Source organism: Ipomoea triloba, chromosome 13, assembly GCF_003576645.1.
Source record: "Ipomoea triloba cultivar NCNSP0323 chromosome 13, ASM357664v1".
Taxonomy (NCBI): Eukaryota; Viridiplantae; Streptophyta; class Magnoliopsida; order Solanales; family Convolvulaceae; genus Ipomoea; species Ipomoea triloba.
In genome coordinates, this window is record NC_044928.1 from 7,451,025 (window position 1) to 7,470,477 (window position 19,453).

General features: G+C 36.7%; 2 protein-coding genes across 3 annotated transcripts; one reads left to right on the forward strand and one right to left on the reverse strand.

Annotated features, from left to right (window-relative positions):
- Window positions 1–690: 690 nt before the first annotated feature.
- Window positions 691–5,277, forward strand: LOC116000926 (AT-hook motif nuclear-localized protein 1-like). Its single transcript, XM_031240801.1, has 5 exons — window positions 691–1,482; window positions 2,533–2,600; window positions 2,907–3,038; window positions 4,343–4,504; window positions 4,711–5,277. The coding sequence occupies exons 1-5, from the start codon at window positions 1,113–1,115 to the stop codon at window positions 4,972–4,974; spliced, it is 996 nt and encodes a 331-aa protein (XP_031096661.1). The 5' UTR covers window positions 691–1,112; the 3' UTR covers window positions 4,975–5,277.
- Window positions 5,278–5,487: 210 nt separating this feature from the next.
- On the reverse strand, window positions 5,488–8,286 carry LOC116000805 (protein cornichon homolog 4-like). Of its 2 annotated transcripts, XM_031240642.1 has the most exons (6): window positions 8,208–8,286; window positions 7,964–8,099; window positions 7,133–7,314; window positions 6,284–6,406; window positions 6,096–6,174; window positions 5,488–5,830 (listed from the first exon to the last, which is right to left on the reverse strand). In XM_031240642.1, exons 2-5 carry the CDS (start codon window positions 8,033–8,035, stop codon window positions 6,132–6,134), a joined length of 420 nt encoding a protein of 139 aa, XP_031096502.1. In that variant the 5' UTR covers window positions 8,036–8,099; window positions 8,208–8,286; the 3' UTR covers window positions 5,488–5,830; window positions 6,096–6,131. The 2 variants fall into 2 exon arrangements, with proteins under 2 accessions (XP_031096502.1, XP_031096503.1); XM_031240643.1 differs by lacking the exon at window positions 8,208–8,286 and having other exon boundaries at window positions 7,964–8,207.
- Between the last annotated feature and the right edge of the window lie 11,167 nt (window positions 8,287–19,453).

A 19,453-nucleotide genomic window follows, 5' to 3' on the forward strand; every position in this document is an offset into this window, starting at 1 on the left:
GGAAAATGATTTTATGCTAGAAATAAACTGTGGATGAGGTAAAAGAGAAAAGTGGGATGGACAAACAGCTACAAGTAGAAAAACCAAAACCCATAAATAGTAAAAAAGGAAATAAAATAAAAGAAAAAAATACAAATTAGTACATTTTTCTCTCATTTTTCTTTTTTCCTTTTCCTTTACTTCTTTCCAATTCGTACCTTTTTGTCTGTATTTGAATACCCTTTTATTTAATTCATTTTATTACTATTATTCATTGCATATTTAATTATTATTATTATATAATAATTATTATATTTAATAAAATACAGATGTAATGTTTATATCATTCATTTTCTCTACTTTTTTAAAAAGAGAGTGATGGAGGTCTTCATGCTTGCCAACCTAATTTCACTTTCCCCAACTACAATTTCTTTCTATAATTTTTATTTTTTAGTTTTTTTTTTCCTCTTTTTAAACCGGACTCCAACCATTTTCTTAACCAAAATACATAATTTCTTTGCTTTCAATAATTAATAATTACGGACCTAATATTTAATAATTTCTTTTCCCTCATTATTATTTTACCAAGTATAATTTATTATTTATTTGTTTATTTTTATTATAATAATTATTATTTAATTAAGGATTCGAAACAACCAAAGTTAGGAACTCAAATTAGATTTTACTCTCCAAACTCCAATTTTATTTTTTTTGTCACATTTTCTCATCACCTCCAAAACCCAAAAAAGAAAAAAATCAAATCTTTTTCTCTCTATAATTTGGGAAAATTTCTAAATATTTGAGAAAAATTTTTCTTGAATTTCTCCGTTAGTTTTTTCTTTCATATTCTCAAAGGGAATAAGAAAAGAAGAATGAAAGGCCTCAGCTTTGCTCCTATTTGATTCTACTGTACTTGTTCTTGAGCACTGGGGGGCAAGGCTTCAATTACAGTAAATTTTATTTTTGATTTTTTTTTTTTTTTTTTTTGCATATTTTTAAAGAAGTCTGGGCTGATTTTTGGAGTTTGAAGTTGAGAAAGAAGTATGGGGTTTTGAAGAAAAGCAGAGAGGAAAATCGTGTAATTTAAATTTTTGAAAAAAATAAAAATAAAAATTTTCTTGTTTTTGGGAGCTATGGAGGGAAGGGAGGGCTTGAGTAGTAGTGGTGTTACTGTGGTGGGATCAGATGCTCCCTCAAACTACCATGTGGCTCCAAGGACCACTGAGAATCCAAGCCAACAAGTTGCCGGATCGGCGGCGCCGGCGGTGGTAGTCTCACCTCCGCCGGGCATGGCGGCGGCCGGAGCAGACGCCACCGCCGGGAAGAAGAAGAGGGGAAGGCCAAGAAAATACGGCCCGGATGGGGCGGTGACCATGGCTCTGTCACCGAAGCCGATTTCTTCGGCGGCGCCGCCTCCGGTGATAGATTTCTCCGCCGAGAAACGGGGGAAAGTACGGCCGGCGGGGTCAGTGAGCAAGCATAAAGTGGATTTGGACCCCTCAGGTGAAGAAGCAAATATTTCCCTTCCCATCTCCAATTGTGTGTATTTATATTTATATTTAAATAAAGTTGAAATCTTTGGAGTTTGGTTGCATGAAATGGTTAATTTGGTGTGATGAAATGGTTAATTTTAGTGTGTTTGGTGAAGCTTTGAATTGAAGTGTGTGGTGATAGAGATTTTTGTAGGGGTGGGACCTCTGAATAGATGCCTCAACTATGATCTTGATGTGTATGGGTAGTATAGTAGTAGCTCTGAAAGTCAGTCAGGTGGAATGAGGAATCTTAAAGATTTCATAGCTGGCATTTTCACACGCTTCTTACCCTTTTTGTTTGAGCATAACTGTGGATTTGGCTTTCTCGGGTTACCTCGTATAGTCGATTCTTCACACTATGCATAACTAATGCCTATTAGGAAATGGTAGATTTCGATTCCCTTCCTTGCCTGACATACTCTTCATTCAGAAAGGCGTTTTGACAGGCAATGTGGCTAAACTTTCTGCGATGCTTTATACCAAACCTGTCTTGGATCTGTTAGCCCGAATATGTCTTGTGTCTGTCCAATTGAAGCCAAGTGTCTATGTGTTCTTGGCATTTTGTTGGCAAAAATAGTTTAGAAACTAAGAAACCTCCCAGGAAAGCATTTGTTGTTTTGTTGTCCTTTTTTCTTACCTTTTTTTCTTTCTTTTTTTTTCCCTTTCCGGGCAAGGATTAATGTTAAAGTTTGAAGCTTTTCCGCTTGAGGAGGAACGAGGTAGACCTAACTTTTTGAATATATTCGCTAGAAGAGGCTGGAGAGGAAACGTGTCTTCCTTGGTCATTGCATCGATTCACTCTGTCAACTGAAATTTCGAGTTCGAATGTCTTGTAAAGTGAAAAAATCGTGGTGTTTCTTGATAATTTATATGATTTTTTTTTTTTTCTATTTTGTCCCGTTTTCACACTTGGAAGTCGCTTGTGCTGTACTAACTGGTGTATACAATATTATATTGATTGCTGTACTGATCGTTTCGTGCTCGACTGTTACTAATGCTCGATGTTTCTCTTGATCTCTAGGTGAATGGGTATCTTGCTCTGTTGGAGCTAACTTTACGCCCCATATCATCACTGTCAATGCTGGAGAGGTAAAAAGTTTTATGAGAACAGATAAAAGGAGAATTAATTTTACTGATATGAGGACTGAGAACATAAAAGTACATTATCATTTTCTAGATTATGATAAATAGATCCTCTTGTTGTTATTATATGTAATTTTCGTCTTTCCCCGCTTTGCCTCGGATGCTAGTTTTGTATGGTGGGAATGTGATGTAAAGCTGTTCGGGTTCAGTGAAATTATTTCATAAGCTGTGTTTATCTAAAGAAATTGTGTTTGGAGGCAGTTTATTAGTGGTGCCACGCATTTGCTAACTGTTTTATTGCTTTTAATTTAGGATGTTACCATGAAGGTCATATCGTTCTCTCAACAAGGGCCCCGCGCAATCTGTATTCTCTCAGCTAATGGAGTAATTTCGAGCGTTACTCTTCGTCAACCTGATTCCTCTGGCGGAACGCTTACTTATGAGGTACTGCAACCGGTTATTTATTATTATTATTATTATTATTATTATTATTATTTTTCAATTAGTTAACCCGTGTTTCATATTGTCTATCATGTTGTATGAACCATTACGGTTGCATCATTCTGATAATATTTACCGTAATGCATTGTTCCGATTCTGTACTTTTTTCTTTACATATGTATTCATAAACTACTTTTTTTATCCTAAATTTTGTCTAAAACAATTATGATATTCATAGTTCAGTTCTTTTCACTTTCTGGTGGGTTGAGTATCGGGAAAATAACACAAAATAAAAAAAAAAACAAAACAAAAAAAGAAGAAGAGTTAATGATAAACCGGGTGAATATATTGATGGGCAACCCAATAGTGGATGAGTGACTCTTGTGAGACCGTCTCCGAGTCGGGTCAATATGTGGATCTAATACTTATATTGAAAAATATAATACTAATCATGAATAAAGTACTTGTTACTTCAGGAAAGTGTAATACTTTTGAGGAAAAATGTAATATTTTTAAGTCAAAATGTAAAAGTATTACATTTTTCTTCAAAAGTATTACACTTCCCATTATAAGTAACAAACACTTTATTATTTAGTATTACATTTTTCATCTTGATTCGACCTGTCTCACGGGTCTTTTTTACACAAGTTTTTGCCATAGTTGATAAGTTTTTACATAAAAAATTATATATGTTTTATAATTGTGACATAGTTCTAACGGAAAGTAGGATCTGAGTGGAACAATTTCTATAAGTACTTGTCTATATCTATATAGTATTATAGTGGATGTTTGACATGGCGAAATGCTCTGTATATAAATAAAAATAATTTAAATAAATTGCAAACGAGCAATTATAATATATGAATGCTATTTAATCTAAATGAAAAAAATGTAACTAAGAAGTTAAAAATACATATGAATTAAGATGTAAATATTTGATTAATAAGAATAATAATAATCATAAATGATATATAAAATAGTAATAATAATAATAATAAATTAATAAGAATAATAATAATAATAATAATAATAATAAATGATATATATTTTTGTTTGAGAAATGCTTTTATTCAAAATTAAGTTTCAAAAATAAGATATCATATTTCTGTTTGGAAACCGATGCTGGACTCGAACTATTTGTAATATTTAATTTAATTAATACTAATAATCGATGCTGCTCTAGTCTTGACAGATTCAGGATTATACTAGTTTATATATATTTATAATTTTATATTATTGCCGCTCTTTTATTTCTTATGTTTCGTTGTTTCCACTGATATTCATCCATCTCTACTTTCATTCTCTAGGGCCGTTTTGAGATACTGTCGTTGACGGGATCATTTATGCCCTCCGAGTCTGGAGGAATACGCAACAGATCTGGTGGTATGAGCGTCTCCTTAGCCAGCCCCGATGGGCGGGTTGTAGGCGGTGGTGTTGCTGGTCTGTTAGTAGCTGCTGGCCCTGTCCAGGTAATTTACTATGTTAAGCATAATATATATATATATATATATATATATATATAAATAATAAATGTGGAGTCTCACTGTCAGCTTAGACTTTAGTTAGGGAAAAATGAACTAAAATTAATGTTAGTTGATTTTCTAGTATGTGATTATATAGTCACAAAAATTGGAGTGTTTACACTGGATGTTATTGTTTTGTGCGAATCCATCAGATTGTGGTAGGCAGCTTCCTCGCTGGGAATCAGCACGAGCAGAAAACCAAGAAACACAAGCCGGAGAGTGTAACTGTAACTGCTGCTATTCCCATCTCGAGTGCAGTTGCAGCTGAGGTGGAAGAGCCATTTCACTCCTCGGCAAAACCTGCCTTGTTAACCGCCCCTTCTTTCCGCGGGGATAACTGGTCGACGTTGCCCCCAGACTCGAGGAATAAGCCGACTGACATCAATGAGCCTAGCTTGCATAAGGTGGTAACTTAGGGAGCTGTAACAACATTCTGGGAAGGAAGTCAAGGCTTGTTACCAGCTGCATTAGCAACAGACCTTGATTAATGAGTCTCACCTCAGGCTTTTTTTTTTTTCTTTTTCTTTTTCTTTTTCGGGTTCGTGTAAACCTTGGTGGTGTCTGCATTAATTTCCTTATGATCTGTGTTGTAATTTGTTGAGATAGTCCATTAGATTGGCAACTCTGCTCTCACCAGTGCTGTAGAATGTTAAGATGTATGATTTAGGGCTGTTGAAGTTGAATTTCATCTCACATTTATAGATTCTGTTCCCCCTATCATCTTTTGGTCTAAGGTTAGAGCATCATCCATTTTCTTGTGGTTTTTAGGAGTTTTTGTAAGTGTGATTAGGAAAGAGAAAATGAGAGGAGAGGAAAAAAATAAAACAAATATGATTTTAAAAAATAATAATAATAAAGTAAAGCTGTCAGGTGTGCCTGACGCGCTCTACGCGCACGTGTCTTGCGCACATCAGCTGCTGTTTGTGAATGTCAATAGTCAGATTTACATTTTACAGTGCTAAAAACCAACTTCTTGCATATGATTTTTTTTCTCTCACCTCCACTTCACTTGGCACTGTTCTAAAAACTAGCAAAAAATCATTGATATGATTGCTCTTATGACATTATGATCAAACGCTTACTACTACACCAAAAGTTATAGTTCATAGCGAAGATGCAAATTTATTTCTTTATATACCATTATGCCATTACATTTTTGAGAGGTAGGATGTTGAACTTAACCTTCACTGGCTTCCCCCTAACAATCTTCCTAGTCACCAATTGCTGAACTTAACCCTTCACCGGCCTCTGCCCAACAATGGCTCCAGTAAACTACTTAAACAAACGAAATGGACAAAATCAAAGTTTAGTTGGATTAGTCTCATCCCGAGTGAAAAAAAATATGTTGTCAATAAAGTCTGACAGAAAAATTGACTAAGAAGAAACAGAAAAGCTCTTCCCCAGTATGACAGGTATATCCATCAGACAACAGAAAAACAACAGAACTATTCTCAAAAAAAAAAAAAAAAAAAAAAAAAGAAAGAAGAAAAACAACAGAACTGAGAATTTCCTTTGACACCATCTCACAATCATTTACCTCTGAATCACAAAATCTCGTACACTATGAAGGGAACTATAACGAGTGCTCATCGTATTCCAAAGCGCTAAATATCAACCTGCAAAAAGAAAACGAGTAAATGCTGGCTATTACAGCAGTCATGCACAAATACTAGATTAAAACAGGAGTGAGTGGTTTGGTTTAGCTCTCTATTTTCTACCCCTTACATGACTAAGGAGATGAAGACAAGAACAACGAGATACCCAAGTTTCCAAAGCCTCCGATTCTTCTCCCGATTCAGCTGATTAAAAATCTCGGTTACATCTATGAGGTGTTGTCGCTGCAGGTACCTAATACAACAAAAGAGCATTAGAATGTTGAGCTGAGTTCCTGTCATATTGTATGGAAGAAAGAGATTGGTTAAATAGTTTCATTAACATGGAGTATTCTAGCATAATCTGCAAATATATCTGTGGCTTCACACTAGCTTGGATTGACACTATTCCTTGGCCACATTTAAAAGGAAAGCCGAGTGAAGTGAACTTAAGATTTCATCAATTTCACTGAATATCAAAGCTCTAAGATGTTTAAAAGAGCCATCAACTGCAAAGAAAGATGATATTGGCATATTATAGCAGACAACGAGTAGCATACTACAAACTCCTCGAGAGAATGACAAGAAAGGGAAAACAGAAGGGGGCAACCCCACCTAAGTTGGTCAATCTATTGACTTGGTAATCACAAGATTACAAGTTCGACTCATTGGTTTGAGCTGGTTAGCTATGGGCAACCAGGACTTGTTTATCTCCTTGTGATTCTTTGCTGGCTAAGGCCACAAGGCGGGATTTACCCAGTGCACACTCTCGGGTAAAAAAGAACAGGGAAACAGAATGTCAACTTCAAACAATGCAAGGCCAAAAAAGAGCATATGCAAGTTACCACTACAACATCTGACAAAGAGCGCCTACATTCATAACAGCACATAGATACAACAAGATATAACTTTCTATAAGAGGCTTTAGATAATCACAAAAGAGAAGTTCACACTACTATCAGAATCTTATTTCAGAACTTACAATTGCACATTGTGGTATAAATAAGGACCACAGAGAAGTGCCATAATCCAATGCCCTGTTCCAAGATAGAGTAAGCATAAAACTCCTTGCATAATGTACTCCGGAAGAACAACTTTATTTATCCTAGAGGCAGAGTCATAAGGATTGATATAGTCGCACTCTAGATCAGCCAAGCATGTAAGCTGAGAAAAAAAAATGTTAAACCATTAGGCTATGAATTAAAAGTACAACATAACTGAAAATGAAACATCTTTTTTTTTTTATTATTATAATTTTTTTGATAACGAGGGAAACCTCACAATCCTTTTAAGCTTGTGACCCTAGTTGGCAAAGGATCACAAGGAAGTACACATACATGATCAGCTCAAATCAAGGAAGCAAGGATTCGAACTCGTGACCTTGAAGTTGCGGTTACAAGTGTGAATCTCTTGCTATCTTAGTTGGGGTTACCCCAAACATCCAAACATCTTTTTATTAATGCTAGACAAAGATTGGATCAGGTGATTATGCAGTAGTTAACAGTGAGAATAATGAAGCCAATCTCCTGAAACCCAAATATTTTAAATTTAATTCAAATAATTTAAAATGAGGATGGGAGTAAAGCATTATCCATTCAAAAGATGAATGATCAAATAATCTTTATCATCTTTAAATGCCTTTCTGTACGTGACAGACCACTCCAGAAAGCTGGCTGAACTTTCATATGCCCTAACAAATCCAGTGCAATAAAACAGGGAAAATGGTTCCAATTTAGCAAGAAATAGGAACGAATCCAGAACAAGAACAATGAAAGCGAGAAAACAGGGGAAAAAAAACAAAAAAAGAATCGACCTGGTAAACAACCAAAATGGTAATAGCGAGGAGCGTGAAGAACACAAGCACCCATTCCCATACATCTGCCATTCGCTATGTTGACGGAGACGACGAAAGCTTAGGTGATTTTTGGGTTGAGCAGTGGGAAGTGTTACTGATACATTACAATTTACAAGCAAAAACAATGCGTGAATGAATGAATGAATTGGGATTAAAAGTAATCATTCTCTGGAGACGAAGGATATGAAGCCTGCACACGTACCAAATACCAAAGCCAAAGGGGCAGCATTTTTCCGATTTGTCTTGGTGAAATAACAACAATAATGAGACATTTGGTTCGCAACAAGTTAGATTATCTTGGTAATGGGAATACATTATTACCTCTTTAAAGGCAATGTAATATTTTGGCAATCTAAGATTTTATTTATTTATTTTTTTTTTTTTTTTGTGTTTTGTTTAAATTGTGGCAATATAATATGATTTGTAGGTTTAGATTGTGGAAACTTTTACGGTTTGTATATTTATGAAATTAACATCACTTTTTTTTTTAAGTTTCCAACGGATAGATCTATCAAATCAATATTTAGTATTTGGGTGCACTTCTTGCGAAAAGGCTTTGAGAGTAAAAATGTTACCGGATATTATTAATATAAGTGAGTAACAATAGTTTAGTACAATGAGTAATCAGTTTCAGTATAGTAGTGTTTGTGTACAAGAATTTGCCTCCTCCACATTCTACAATAGGCCTCCCACTTATACTATAGTGCAACGACCCTTGTTCTATGAGTTGTAACGGACTTCATGATAGCAAGCCTTGAATGTCTGGTAATGGAGCCTTTGATAATAATTCCTCTCCTCAGGTGTAACAGGTGGGCCGTTTGACTCCCTGAGTTTGTTTCTCTGCTTGCAATCCGGGTTAGTGCTGCTTGTTGTTCCGGGTCGGGTGCTTACCCAATGCCGATGAGTCGCATCACGACACAGACGCTGGGTCCTCTTTTCCTCTATTTTATCTTTCTACGCGGATGCCTGGGTACTTGACCTTGAATCTCCTTTGCTCTTGTTTGTATTCACCTTTGAAATAGTTCAAGAAAGCAACAAACAATCCTCATTTGACTAGAGGTAGTCAATAGAGGGTAAGTAACAAGAAAAATAAAACAAACAATGAAATTAACAACTCTCTAATTCACAAAAGCATTTAATCAAATAAAAGCAAAGCAATGACAACCTATTCACCCCCCCCCCTCGACAACGGCGCCATTTTGAAAGTAGATGGTGTAGTGGTGGTGGTTTGAATGTGTAAGTGATTAAAACGAAGAGTCAAGACTCCCCAAGTGTCGATGTCGAAGGAGGTAATGCGGAAGATTGCTTAGCTTTTATTCGAACAAATGCGTAATGGAACATGTGAGGTTGTTGAGGTGCATAGAGTAACATTTGCAATTGGAGAGTGTAATCAAGTGAAGTAAACAAATATGAAATGACAAATTGTAATAAACAAGGGAGTGAATTGTGCTAGTAATGATGCCTCACGGTGTGTCTTAAGCAATGGAAGATTGATTCAATTGTGTTGGCTATTCAAGAGTGTGATCTCATAATCCCCTTCCACATTAGTGTACTAAGGCTTATTAGGCTTAGGAGTAATTTTTAGTAACCAAAAGCCCTAAGAGACATTCCATCGAACACCTAAGCTTCACACATTCCTACTATTCCAAATATGGAATTCCATAGGATCTAAGGTTGCAAAAGCTATTTCTTAACTCAACTCAACAATCATGATAGAATCAAGATCTCAAACTCCTAAGGGATTGGCCAAATCAACTTAGGATCAAATCAATTCAACAATCAAAGACAAGAATAGATCTCCAACATAAAATGAAGCAAACTCCAAAATTAGAAATGAGAAATCACACTAGGCAAGCATAACTTCACACAATTCAATCCCTAGAAAGAATTAGCTACTCATATTCATAGATTCTGGTCGTAGCCTTTTTTAGGTACAAGCAAATACCCGGAGTATTCCGGGGTTATCGATCCACAGGGAAGCGGGGTATCAAGCACTAGTTACTAATTAATTCACGAGAAGCTATTCCTACGTTAACAATGGGTATTTATCTATAATTATGAAAACAAAATAAATGAAGCAAGGCAAACGGACTTTTATATACAAGAGATTAAGCGCGGGATTTTTGGGTGTCAAAGTGTTTAATCACCTAGTGCCAATCTAAAGTGAAATAATCATTCGGGTTCAACAAGTGTGGATGATTGCAATCTAAAAGGGAAAGATTACTCTCGTAATTCAATCCCAAAATAAGGTAATTGGAATACACACTCTCGTGAGCTATTCACAACATATAATCAAGAACTAGCAATAAATGGAATACCCACTCTCGTGGGCTATTCACAATTGGAATACTCACTCTCGTGAGCTATTCACAATAAATCCCTTAATCAACATGTCCTCTCTCGAGGTACAAGAATCAAGTGCAATTGTGGGTGCTCTAATTCATAGACAAATTTAGCAATGAAACAAGTAATTAGGATCCTTAACTACAAGCATCAAGAAATTAAGCCACAATTACAACACAAGTAATAAACCCAAATAGATATTTCATTCAAGCAATTAAAGAACTAGGCACATAGGTTCATAAACACTTATCAATCCAAAAATCCCAAAGGAAAGCTTAGCCTATCATGGCTAAAATAGATTCAACAAATATACAATAAAGTTTTAAAATAGAAAAGAGAGGAAGAAATTCTCCCGAATGAAGCCTCCAAGCTCTTCTCTTTGATCTCTCTTCTCCAACTGATTTTTCCTTTTTGAGCTCTTTGAGAAGATGAGAGCTTCCCTTTCTTGATCTCCTTTTGTCCAAATCCGCAGCCAAGCTTAGGGTTTGGAGAGAAAATGATGCTTTTATAGTGGGTGGAGAATGAGGGGCAAAATAGACATTTCATAACAGCAGAAATTTCAGATCTGCGATTTCTCGACGCGTCGAGGACTTTTCTCGACGCGTCGAGATATTCCCGAACCAAAATCTTGGCATTCTGCCAACTCTCGACGCGTCGAGAAAATTCTCGACGCGTCGAGAATCTGTCTGCAACACAGTTTCGACTTGCAGCCTAATTTTGACCCTTTTCCCTTTTGAACCACACTTTTATGTCTTCATAAGAGTTGTAGCCCTTGAAGTCTTCTTTCCAATGGTTCAAGAATCACCTCATTTGGATATTCTTAGGCTGAGATATGGTCCGATTACCGAGGTGTCGCCATGGTAGCGGGAATTACAACTCTTTGATCTTTTGACCATTTTCCCTTTCAATCTACACTTTGATGTCTTCAAAAGAGTTGTAGCCCTTGAAGTCTTCTTTCCAATGGCTCAAGAATCATCTCATTTGGATATTCTTAGGCTGAGATATGGTCCGATTACTGAGGTGTCGCCATGGTAGCGGGAATTACAACTCTTTGGCTCCTTTGGATTGGCTTTTGCTCCCAAATGGTTCTAATGCACTTCTAAACACATCAAAAACATCTAAACCAAGCATTATACCATTTTAAATATGAAAACAAGGAAATAACCATTGGACACAATATTTTATCACACAATTTACTATAAACCCTACATAAAAACATAAGTAAAATCGGTACAAATGGGAGTGTATCAAACTCCCCCACACTTAAGATTTTGCTTGTCCTCAAGCAAACACAAAGAATAAATTGCAAATCAAAATTGAAGTTGTTCATACTCCTCTTTGTACAACCAATCATACCACAAACCAAACTTTTCACAACTCAACTTGTTTCAAGAATCACCTTAGATTGACACACAAGTTCCATTCTCAAGCCAATAACCAAGCACCTTTGACATTTAAGTGTGTGTGAATCTAGTGTGCACATTCTAAGTTGAGTTTATGCAAATGTGGTGTGTCCTTCATACTCTTACTAATTCAACTCCAAGATTGCATGCAAAGATCAAGTAGGACTTTTATTGAGCTTATAATGGGGCTAGGGGTTAAGGTTTAAACAAAGAATGGTAAGGAAATCAAAAAGAGATAAAATTCACAATTATTCACAAATAGGATTTAGAAGAGATGAACTTTTTAGGAGCATTTTACAAATGAGAATAATGCAAATGGGATGAAAAGGTAAAAATACAAATTTTGAATTTTTTTTTTTTTTTTTTTTTCTATTTTTTTTTTCTTCTTTTTCTCAATTTTTGACAAGAATAGCTCACGGGAGTAATAAGCATTCTAGTTTATTGAATAGCTCAAGGGAGTAATAAGCTATTCCAATTGTCATGGAAGGCAACCCCAAACATAAATATTTACAAAATAAATGTTGCAAATAAAATTCAATGCTCCATATTAAATCTCTTCAACAAAGAATTATGAATAAATGATAAATTCTCTCAAGGGTGAAGGGAAAACATTTTTGGTTAAGACTAAGGGTTAAATGACAAGGTTAGGACTCAATTACCTTAATCTTCCTATTAATGCATATGAGGAATATTAGGATAATTAAGAACAAAAGAAAATAAATACAACGGGGTTTAACAAAAATTCAAAAGGCTCAACGGGGGTAACAATGGTAACATATATAACGGGTAGGTTTGAAGGCTCGGGCTAACAAAAATGGCCTAAATCATTTCTAAGCATGCAATCATTAGACTTCACATAGAGAGTATTATGACAAGGTATAGCAATTAAACCAACACCGGTATCTCACATAAACTTTCACTAGCAATGCACAACACACTAGATCAATAATTTATCCAATTGATTAGTGGTTAACAAGGATATTGGCAAGAGAATAGCTCAATCATATGTTTAACCTTGATTCATCTATCACAAGTAAAATTGTAACAAGTCCAAAACAAACCACCAACCAACAAGGAGGAAATAATCACAACTTCAAGCCTAGATAGCAATTTATTCACACAATAAGCATATGAGTCATCCAAGCAAAACTTTACCTCAATACTTGTCCTCTCCCCCACACTTAAAAATTTACATCGTCCTCGATGTAAAAGAAAATGAAGCACCATAGATAAAACATTAAGCACAAGAGGGGTAGGGTGAGGTTGGATCGACTTGAGAAAGATAATGCAATAAAGCACAAGGAGCAAGAGAAAGATAAAGAGACTCCCTAAGTGAGTATTGTGTGCACATCAAGAAGCCTCCTCAAATCAAGATCTACTCCTCAAAATCGATCCTACGAGCCAAGGGAAATAGACATCTAAACAAAAACGTAAGCATGGCATGACAAAATAAGGAGAGAAAATTATTAACCAAAATAAACTAAAGGTAAACAAAAACATAAAGGAAAAAAAAAATTGCAATAAAAGAAAATGCATGAAAATGTAAGATAACATGGGGTGCCTCCCATGAAGCGCTAAGTTTAACGTCGCTAGCTCGACTCAACCTTTCAAGGAACAATCCATGCATGTTTGGACAAAGATGAGTCCATTTTCTCCATCAACTTTTTCTTCAAAATATGTCCTTAAATGCCGGGCATTAAGGAACTCCTTTAAGCTCAAAAGTAGCATATTCTCCTCAAAGAAATTGCAACAATCCAATTCCAAGAATATGCTATCTTCTTCAACCTTCATCTCTTTTTCCTCTTCTTTCTCTCGAACAAGTAACGAGAGTCTTGGATCCTTCTTATGCACCAATAAGAGATGAGAGTCTTTGGATATGAATATTGGCCAATGGGGGCCTATACTTACAAGAACATTGACACCTCCCGGTTCCCAAATTGTTCTAAAATTTTCATCAAAGAGGGTGTCATCCAACGAAGAGTGTTCTTTGTTTGTGCCACATGTTTCATCTTCTTTGAACACTTTTTCCATTGAGCCATTTTCAAGTAGTTCATTGTCACCATTTTCTTGCATCTTCATCTCTCCTTCTTTTCCCAAGATTTCCATCTCAATGCATTTATCACATATTTCTTCATCTTCCTCTCCAAGGTTCTCACACTCCCTTTTATTTTTATCAACCTCATGACCTTCCTTTGGCAAGCACAATTGTTGGTACGGAGACACTAGAGGGTCTAGAGTTCGCCCATCATATCGGTACTTGGGATCAAAGATGAAACAATTTGCACCCTCATGAGGTCCTCCACATAATATACAACATAAGGATTGTGGAGTACTTTCTTGATCAACTATTTCTTCATCCTCATCTTCAAGCTCCTCAAACTTCTTTTGAATTTTCCAATTAGCAATATGGTTATCCACTTGAGCTTGTAGCTTTTTTAGTTGAGACATCAAGTGCAAAAGCTTGTTACTCTTTGTGGATTCCACCTCAAATGTTGGGTCAAGTGGTTGGCATTCTTGTTGAAACTCTTGGTATGGAAGCACTTGAGATCGCCCACCATATTGGTAATTAGGATCAAATGTGAAGCAATTTTCCGCCTCATGAGGTCCTCCACAATATGTACACCACAAGGCTTGTGAACTTGGTGGTGTGTCTCCTTGATAAGTAGCTTGACTCATGTTGGCACAAAATCCTTGAGTATGTTGTTGAGAAACATGATTGGAGGGGTAGAATGTATAGCAATATTCTTCAAAGTGATCCCCTCCACAAAAAGAACACCATTGTTGTTGTGATGTGAATGCTTGAGAGGAGCCTTCATAGAAATGGTCTTGGCTTGAGTTGGCATAATTTGAGAAATGTTGTTGTTGTTCCATTCCTCCATAGTCTTGGTACCTATTCCAACTCATCTCATAATCATGGGAAGAAGAGTAAAATGGTGGCAAAGCTCCTTGAAATTCATATCCATCCATAAAACAAAATTGTTAACAAAAACAAAAATAAATAAAAACAAATAAAAGAATAATGGAATAGACTCCTAGAAAAAATTTTCACTAATGTCAATACAAAACACCGCTTCCCCGGCAACGGCGCCAATTTGGTCGTAGCATAAAACCACATACAAATACCCGGAGTATTCCGGGGTTATCGATCCACAGGGAAGCGGGGTATCAAGCACTAGTTACTAATTAATTCACGAGAAGCTATTCCTACGTTAACAATGGGTATTTATCTATAATTATGAAAACAAAATAAATGAAGCAAGGCAAACGGACTTTTATATACAAGAGATTAAGCGCGGGATTTTTGGGTGTCAAAGTGTTTAATCACCTAGTGCCAATCTAAAGTGAAATAATCATTCGGGTTCAACAAGTGTGGATGATTGCAATCTAAAAGGGAAAGATTACTCTCGTAATTCAATCCCAAAATAAGGTAATTGGAATACACACTCTCGTGAGCTATTCACAACATATAATCAAGAACTAGCAATAAATGGAATACCCACTCTCGTGGGCTATTCACAATTGGAATACTCACTCTCGTGAGCTATTCACAATAAATCCCTTAATCAACATGTCCTCTCTCGAGGTACAAGAATCAAGTGCAATTGTGGGTGCTCTAATTCATAGACAAATTTAGCAATGAAACAAGTAATTAGGATCCTTAACTACAAGCATCAAGAAATTAAGCCACAATTACAACACAAGTAATAAACCCAAATAGATATTTCATTCAAGCAATTAAAGAACTAGGCACATAGGTTCATAAACACTTATCAATCCAAAAATCCCAAAGGAAAGCTTAGCCTATCATGGCTAAAATAGATTCAACAAATATACAATAAAGTTTTAAAATAGAAAAGAGAGGAAGAAATTCTCCCGAATGAAGCCTCCAAGCTCTTCTCTTTGATCTCTCTTCTCCAATTGATTTTTCCTTTTTGAGCTCTTTGAGAAGATGAGAGCTTCCCTTTCTTGATCTCCTTTTGTCCAAATCCGCAGCCAAGCTTAGGGTTTGGAGAGAAAATGATGCTTTTATAGTGGGTGGAGAATGAGGGGCAAAATAGACATTTCATAACAGCAGAAATTTCAGATCTGCGATTTCTCGACGCGTCGAGGACTTTTCTCGACGCGTCGAGATATTCCCGAACCAAAATCTTGGCATTCTGCCAACTCTCGACGCGTCGAGAAAATTCTCGACGCGTCGAGAATCTGTCTGCAACACAGTTTCGACTTGCAGCCTAATTTTGACCCTTTTCCCTTTTGAACCACACTTTGATGTCTTCATAAGAGTTGTAGCCCTTGAAGTCTTCTTTCCAATGGTTCAAGAATCACCTCATTTGGATATTCTTAGGCTGAGATATGGTCCGATTACTGAGGTGTCGCCATGGTAGCGGGAATTACAACTCTTTGGCTCCTTTGGATTGGCTTTTGCTCCCAAATGGTTCTAATGCACTTCTAAACACATCAAAAACATCTAAACCAAGCATTATACCATTTTAAATATGAAAACAAGGAAATAACCATTGGACACAATATTTTATCACACAATTTACTATAAACCCTACATAAAAACATAAGTAAAATCGGTACAAATGGGAGTGTATCAGATTCAAAAGCATAAAACCTAATTCAATCTAGAAGAATGTAAATTGCAATATGAATTGAAATTAAAATGAGATTAAAAGTAGAATTCACCTAGGAAATATAAATTACAATCTTCAATCCTTCAACAAGTTGGAACTCTAGGTATTTCTCTCTCTAAAATTGCTCTCTACTAAGAATTGTAAATCTAAAAATGTAAAAACTCTCAAAGTGATCCAAACTCCTGGAAATCTCTAACTAGCTTCCCTAAATAATAGCCTTCCCAAAATTGCCCTCTTTAATTTTCTTTCCGCATCTCCTGTTCACGTGCGGCGTGGAGTGCCACATGGACACACACTGGATTTGTTCCATGTTGGCTCCACGCACGGATGCACCCTCCGGCCATCCCGGGACTTCTCCTTCGCTTTAAATGCTCGTTATGCCCTTATACCTTGTTTAGTGGCTCCCGGGGCCTGTAAACATTCTAAAACACATAAGAGATAGCTTTGCACGCGGTCTACGCATTAGAGCATAAAATGTCATAGGTTAGTCACAAAAGGACACTAATTACTATCAATTCACCCCGATATAGACGTTATTTCCTAGTTATCTTGGGAGTTTATCACATACATTTCTGAATTCACAGAGAGTTTGCAAGCATTTGGTGGTAGCATGATAAAGATCATTGATTTGGCTCAAAAAGCACCACCAATGATTGCAGACAATGACCATGTGAAGGACATACAATCTTTGGCTCAAAAGATGCTTGGTATACGGAAAAAGGTGGTATAACCACCTCTTTCACAAGAAGAGGTTAAATCAATGAGCAGCCAAGACTCATGGTTGAATAAATCACCACGCCGATTTCTATTTCTCGCTCAGTTGATTTTTCTGATGAGCCTTTTGATAATCCTACTCTTTATCGGAGTCTTGCGGGTGTATTATAGTATTTAACTGTTACTTGATCGGACATGTCATATGTAGTTAATAGGCTATGTCAGCACATGCATTCGCCTAGTGTGGGCCACTAGGGCTTGCTTAAGCGTGTTCTGCAGTATGTCAAGGGCACATTTGATCTTGGTCTTCGTCTTAGTTCTTCTGACTCGAGTGATATACATGCCTTTTCCGACTCTGACTAGGCTGGTTATCTTGTTGATATGCGCTCTACGAGTGGCTTTGCTGTATTCTTGGGTCGTAATCTTGTTTCGTGGGTGTGCCGAAAACATCGGACAGTGGCGCGCTCGTCCATAGAGACCGAGTATAAGGCTCTTGCGGATGTTTCAGCTGAGGTTACTTGGGTTATCTCATTGTTGCGTGAGCTTGGTCTCTCGCCTACTAGCTCCCCAACATTGTGGTGTGACAATCTAGGGGCCCACTTATCTTTGTGTTAACCTAGTTTTCCATGCTAGGACCAAGCATGTTGAGGTGTACTATCATTTTGTGCGGATAAGGTGGCTTCTGGTGACCTCCAGGTTAACTTCATCTCCACGAAGGATCAACTTGCAGATATCTTTACTAAGCTGCTGATTGGATCGCATTTTTCGTTTCTACAGGACAAGCTCAATGTTGTTTCTGTCCCGCCTTGCGCTTGAGGGGTGTATTAGGACTCTAGTATTAGACTCCTAGTCAAGTTCATTCTCTTCATATTTATCTCTTGTATATTTGTATATCTATTCATCTTTGTACAACATTATTATCCTACGTGAATACAATCAACAAAATTCACTGAACTCATCATAATAATGAAATTATTTATGATAATTGTTATAAAAGATTTATTTATGTGGCCATTATTTGTGTAACCGTTGTAACGGTCACCATACTTAGTATTGTTATTATTACTTGTACATTATATATATTGGGGTTTTCCCACTTGTGAAGACACAATGATCATGAACAAGAATGCTCTCCCATTCTCCTTGCCTCTATTCTCTGTTTATAGATTTCCTGCAAAACACCAATCACCGGTTAGGAGCTAAAGGCCAACGGGCACAACAAAATCTCAACNTTCCTCTACTTTCTCTCGAACAAGTAACGAGAGTCTTGGATCTTTCTCATGCACCAATAAGAGATGAGAGTCATTGGATATGAATATTGGCCAATGTGGGCCTACACTTTCAACAACATTGACACCTCCCGGTTCCCAAATTGTTCTAAAATTTCTATCCAAGAGAGTGTCATCCAATGAAGAGCATTCCTTATTTGTGCCACAAATTTCTTCCAATTCACCTTTCTTGAATACATCTTCAATTGGAGTATCTTCAAGTTGCTCATCACCACCATTCTCTTGCAACTCTACTCCTTCTTCTTCTCCACTCAATGTCTCCATCTCAATGCATTCATCAACTCCTTCATAATTTTCCCCTCCAAAGTCCTCATGCTCCTTTTCATTTTCATCAACCCCATTACCTTTATTTGGCAAGCACAATTGTTGGTACGGAGACACTAGGGGGTCTAGAGTTCGCCCATCATATCGATAGTTGGATGAAACAATTTTCACCCTCATGAGGTCCTCTACATAATATACAACATAAGGGTTGTGGAGTGCTTTCTTGATCAACTATTTCTTCATCCTCATCTTCAAGGTCCTCAAACTTCTTTTGAATTTTCCAATTAGCAATATCTTGATCCACTTGAGCTTGTAGCTTTTTTAGTTGAGACATCAAGTGCATAAGCTTGTTACTCTTAGCGGATTCCACCTCAAATGTTGGGTCAAGTGGTTGGCATTCTTGTTGAAACTCTTGGTATGGAAGCACTTGAGATCGCCCACCATATTGGTAATTAGGATCAAATGTGAAGCAATTTTCCGCCTCATGAGATCCTCCACAATATGTACACCACAAGGCTTGTGAACTTGATGGTGTATCTCCTTGATAAGTGACTTGACTCATGTTGGCACAAAATCCTTGAGTATGTTGTTGAGGAACATGATTGGAGGGGTAGAATGTATAGCAATATTCTTCAAAGTGATCCCCTCCACAAAAAGAACACCATTGTTGTTGTGATGTGAATGCTTGAGAGGAGCCTTCATAGAAATGGTCTTGGCTTGAGTTGGCATAATTTGAGAAATGTTGTTGTTGTTCCATTCCTCCATAGTCTTGGTACCTATTCCAACTCATCTCATAAT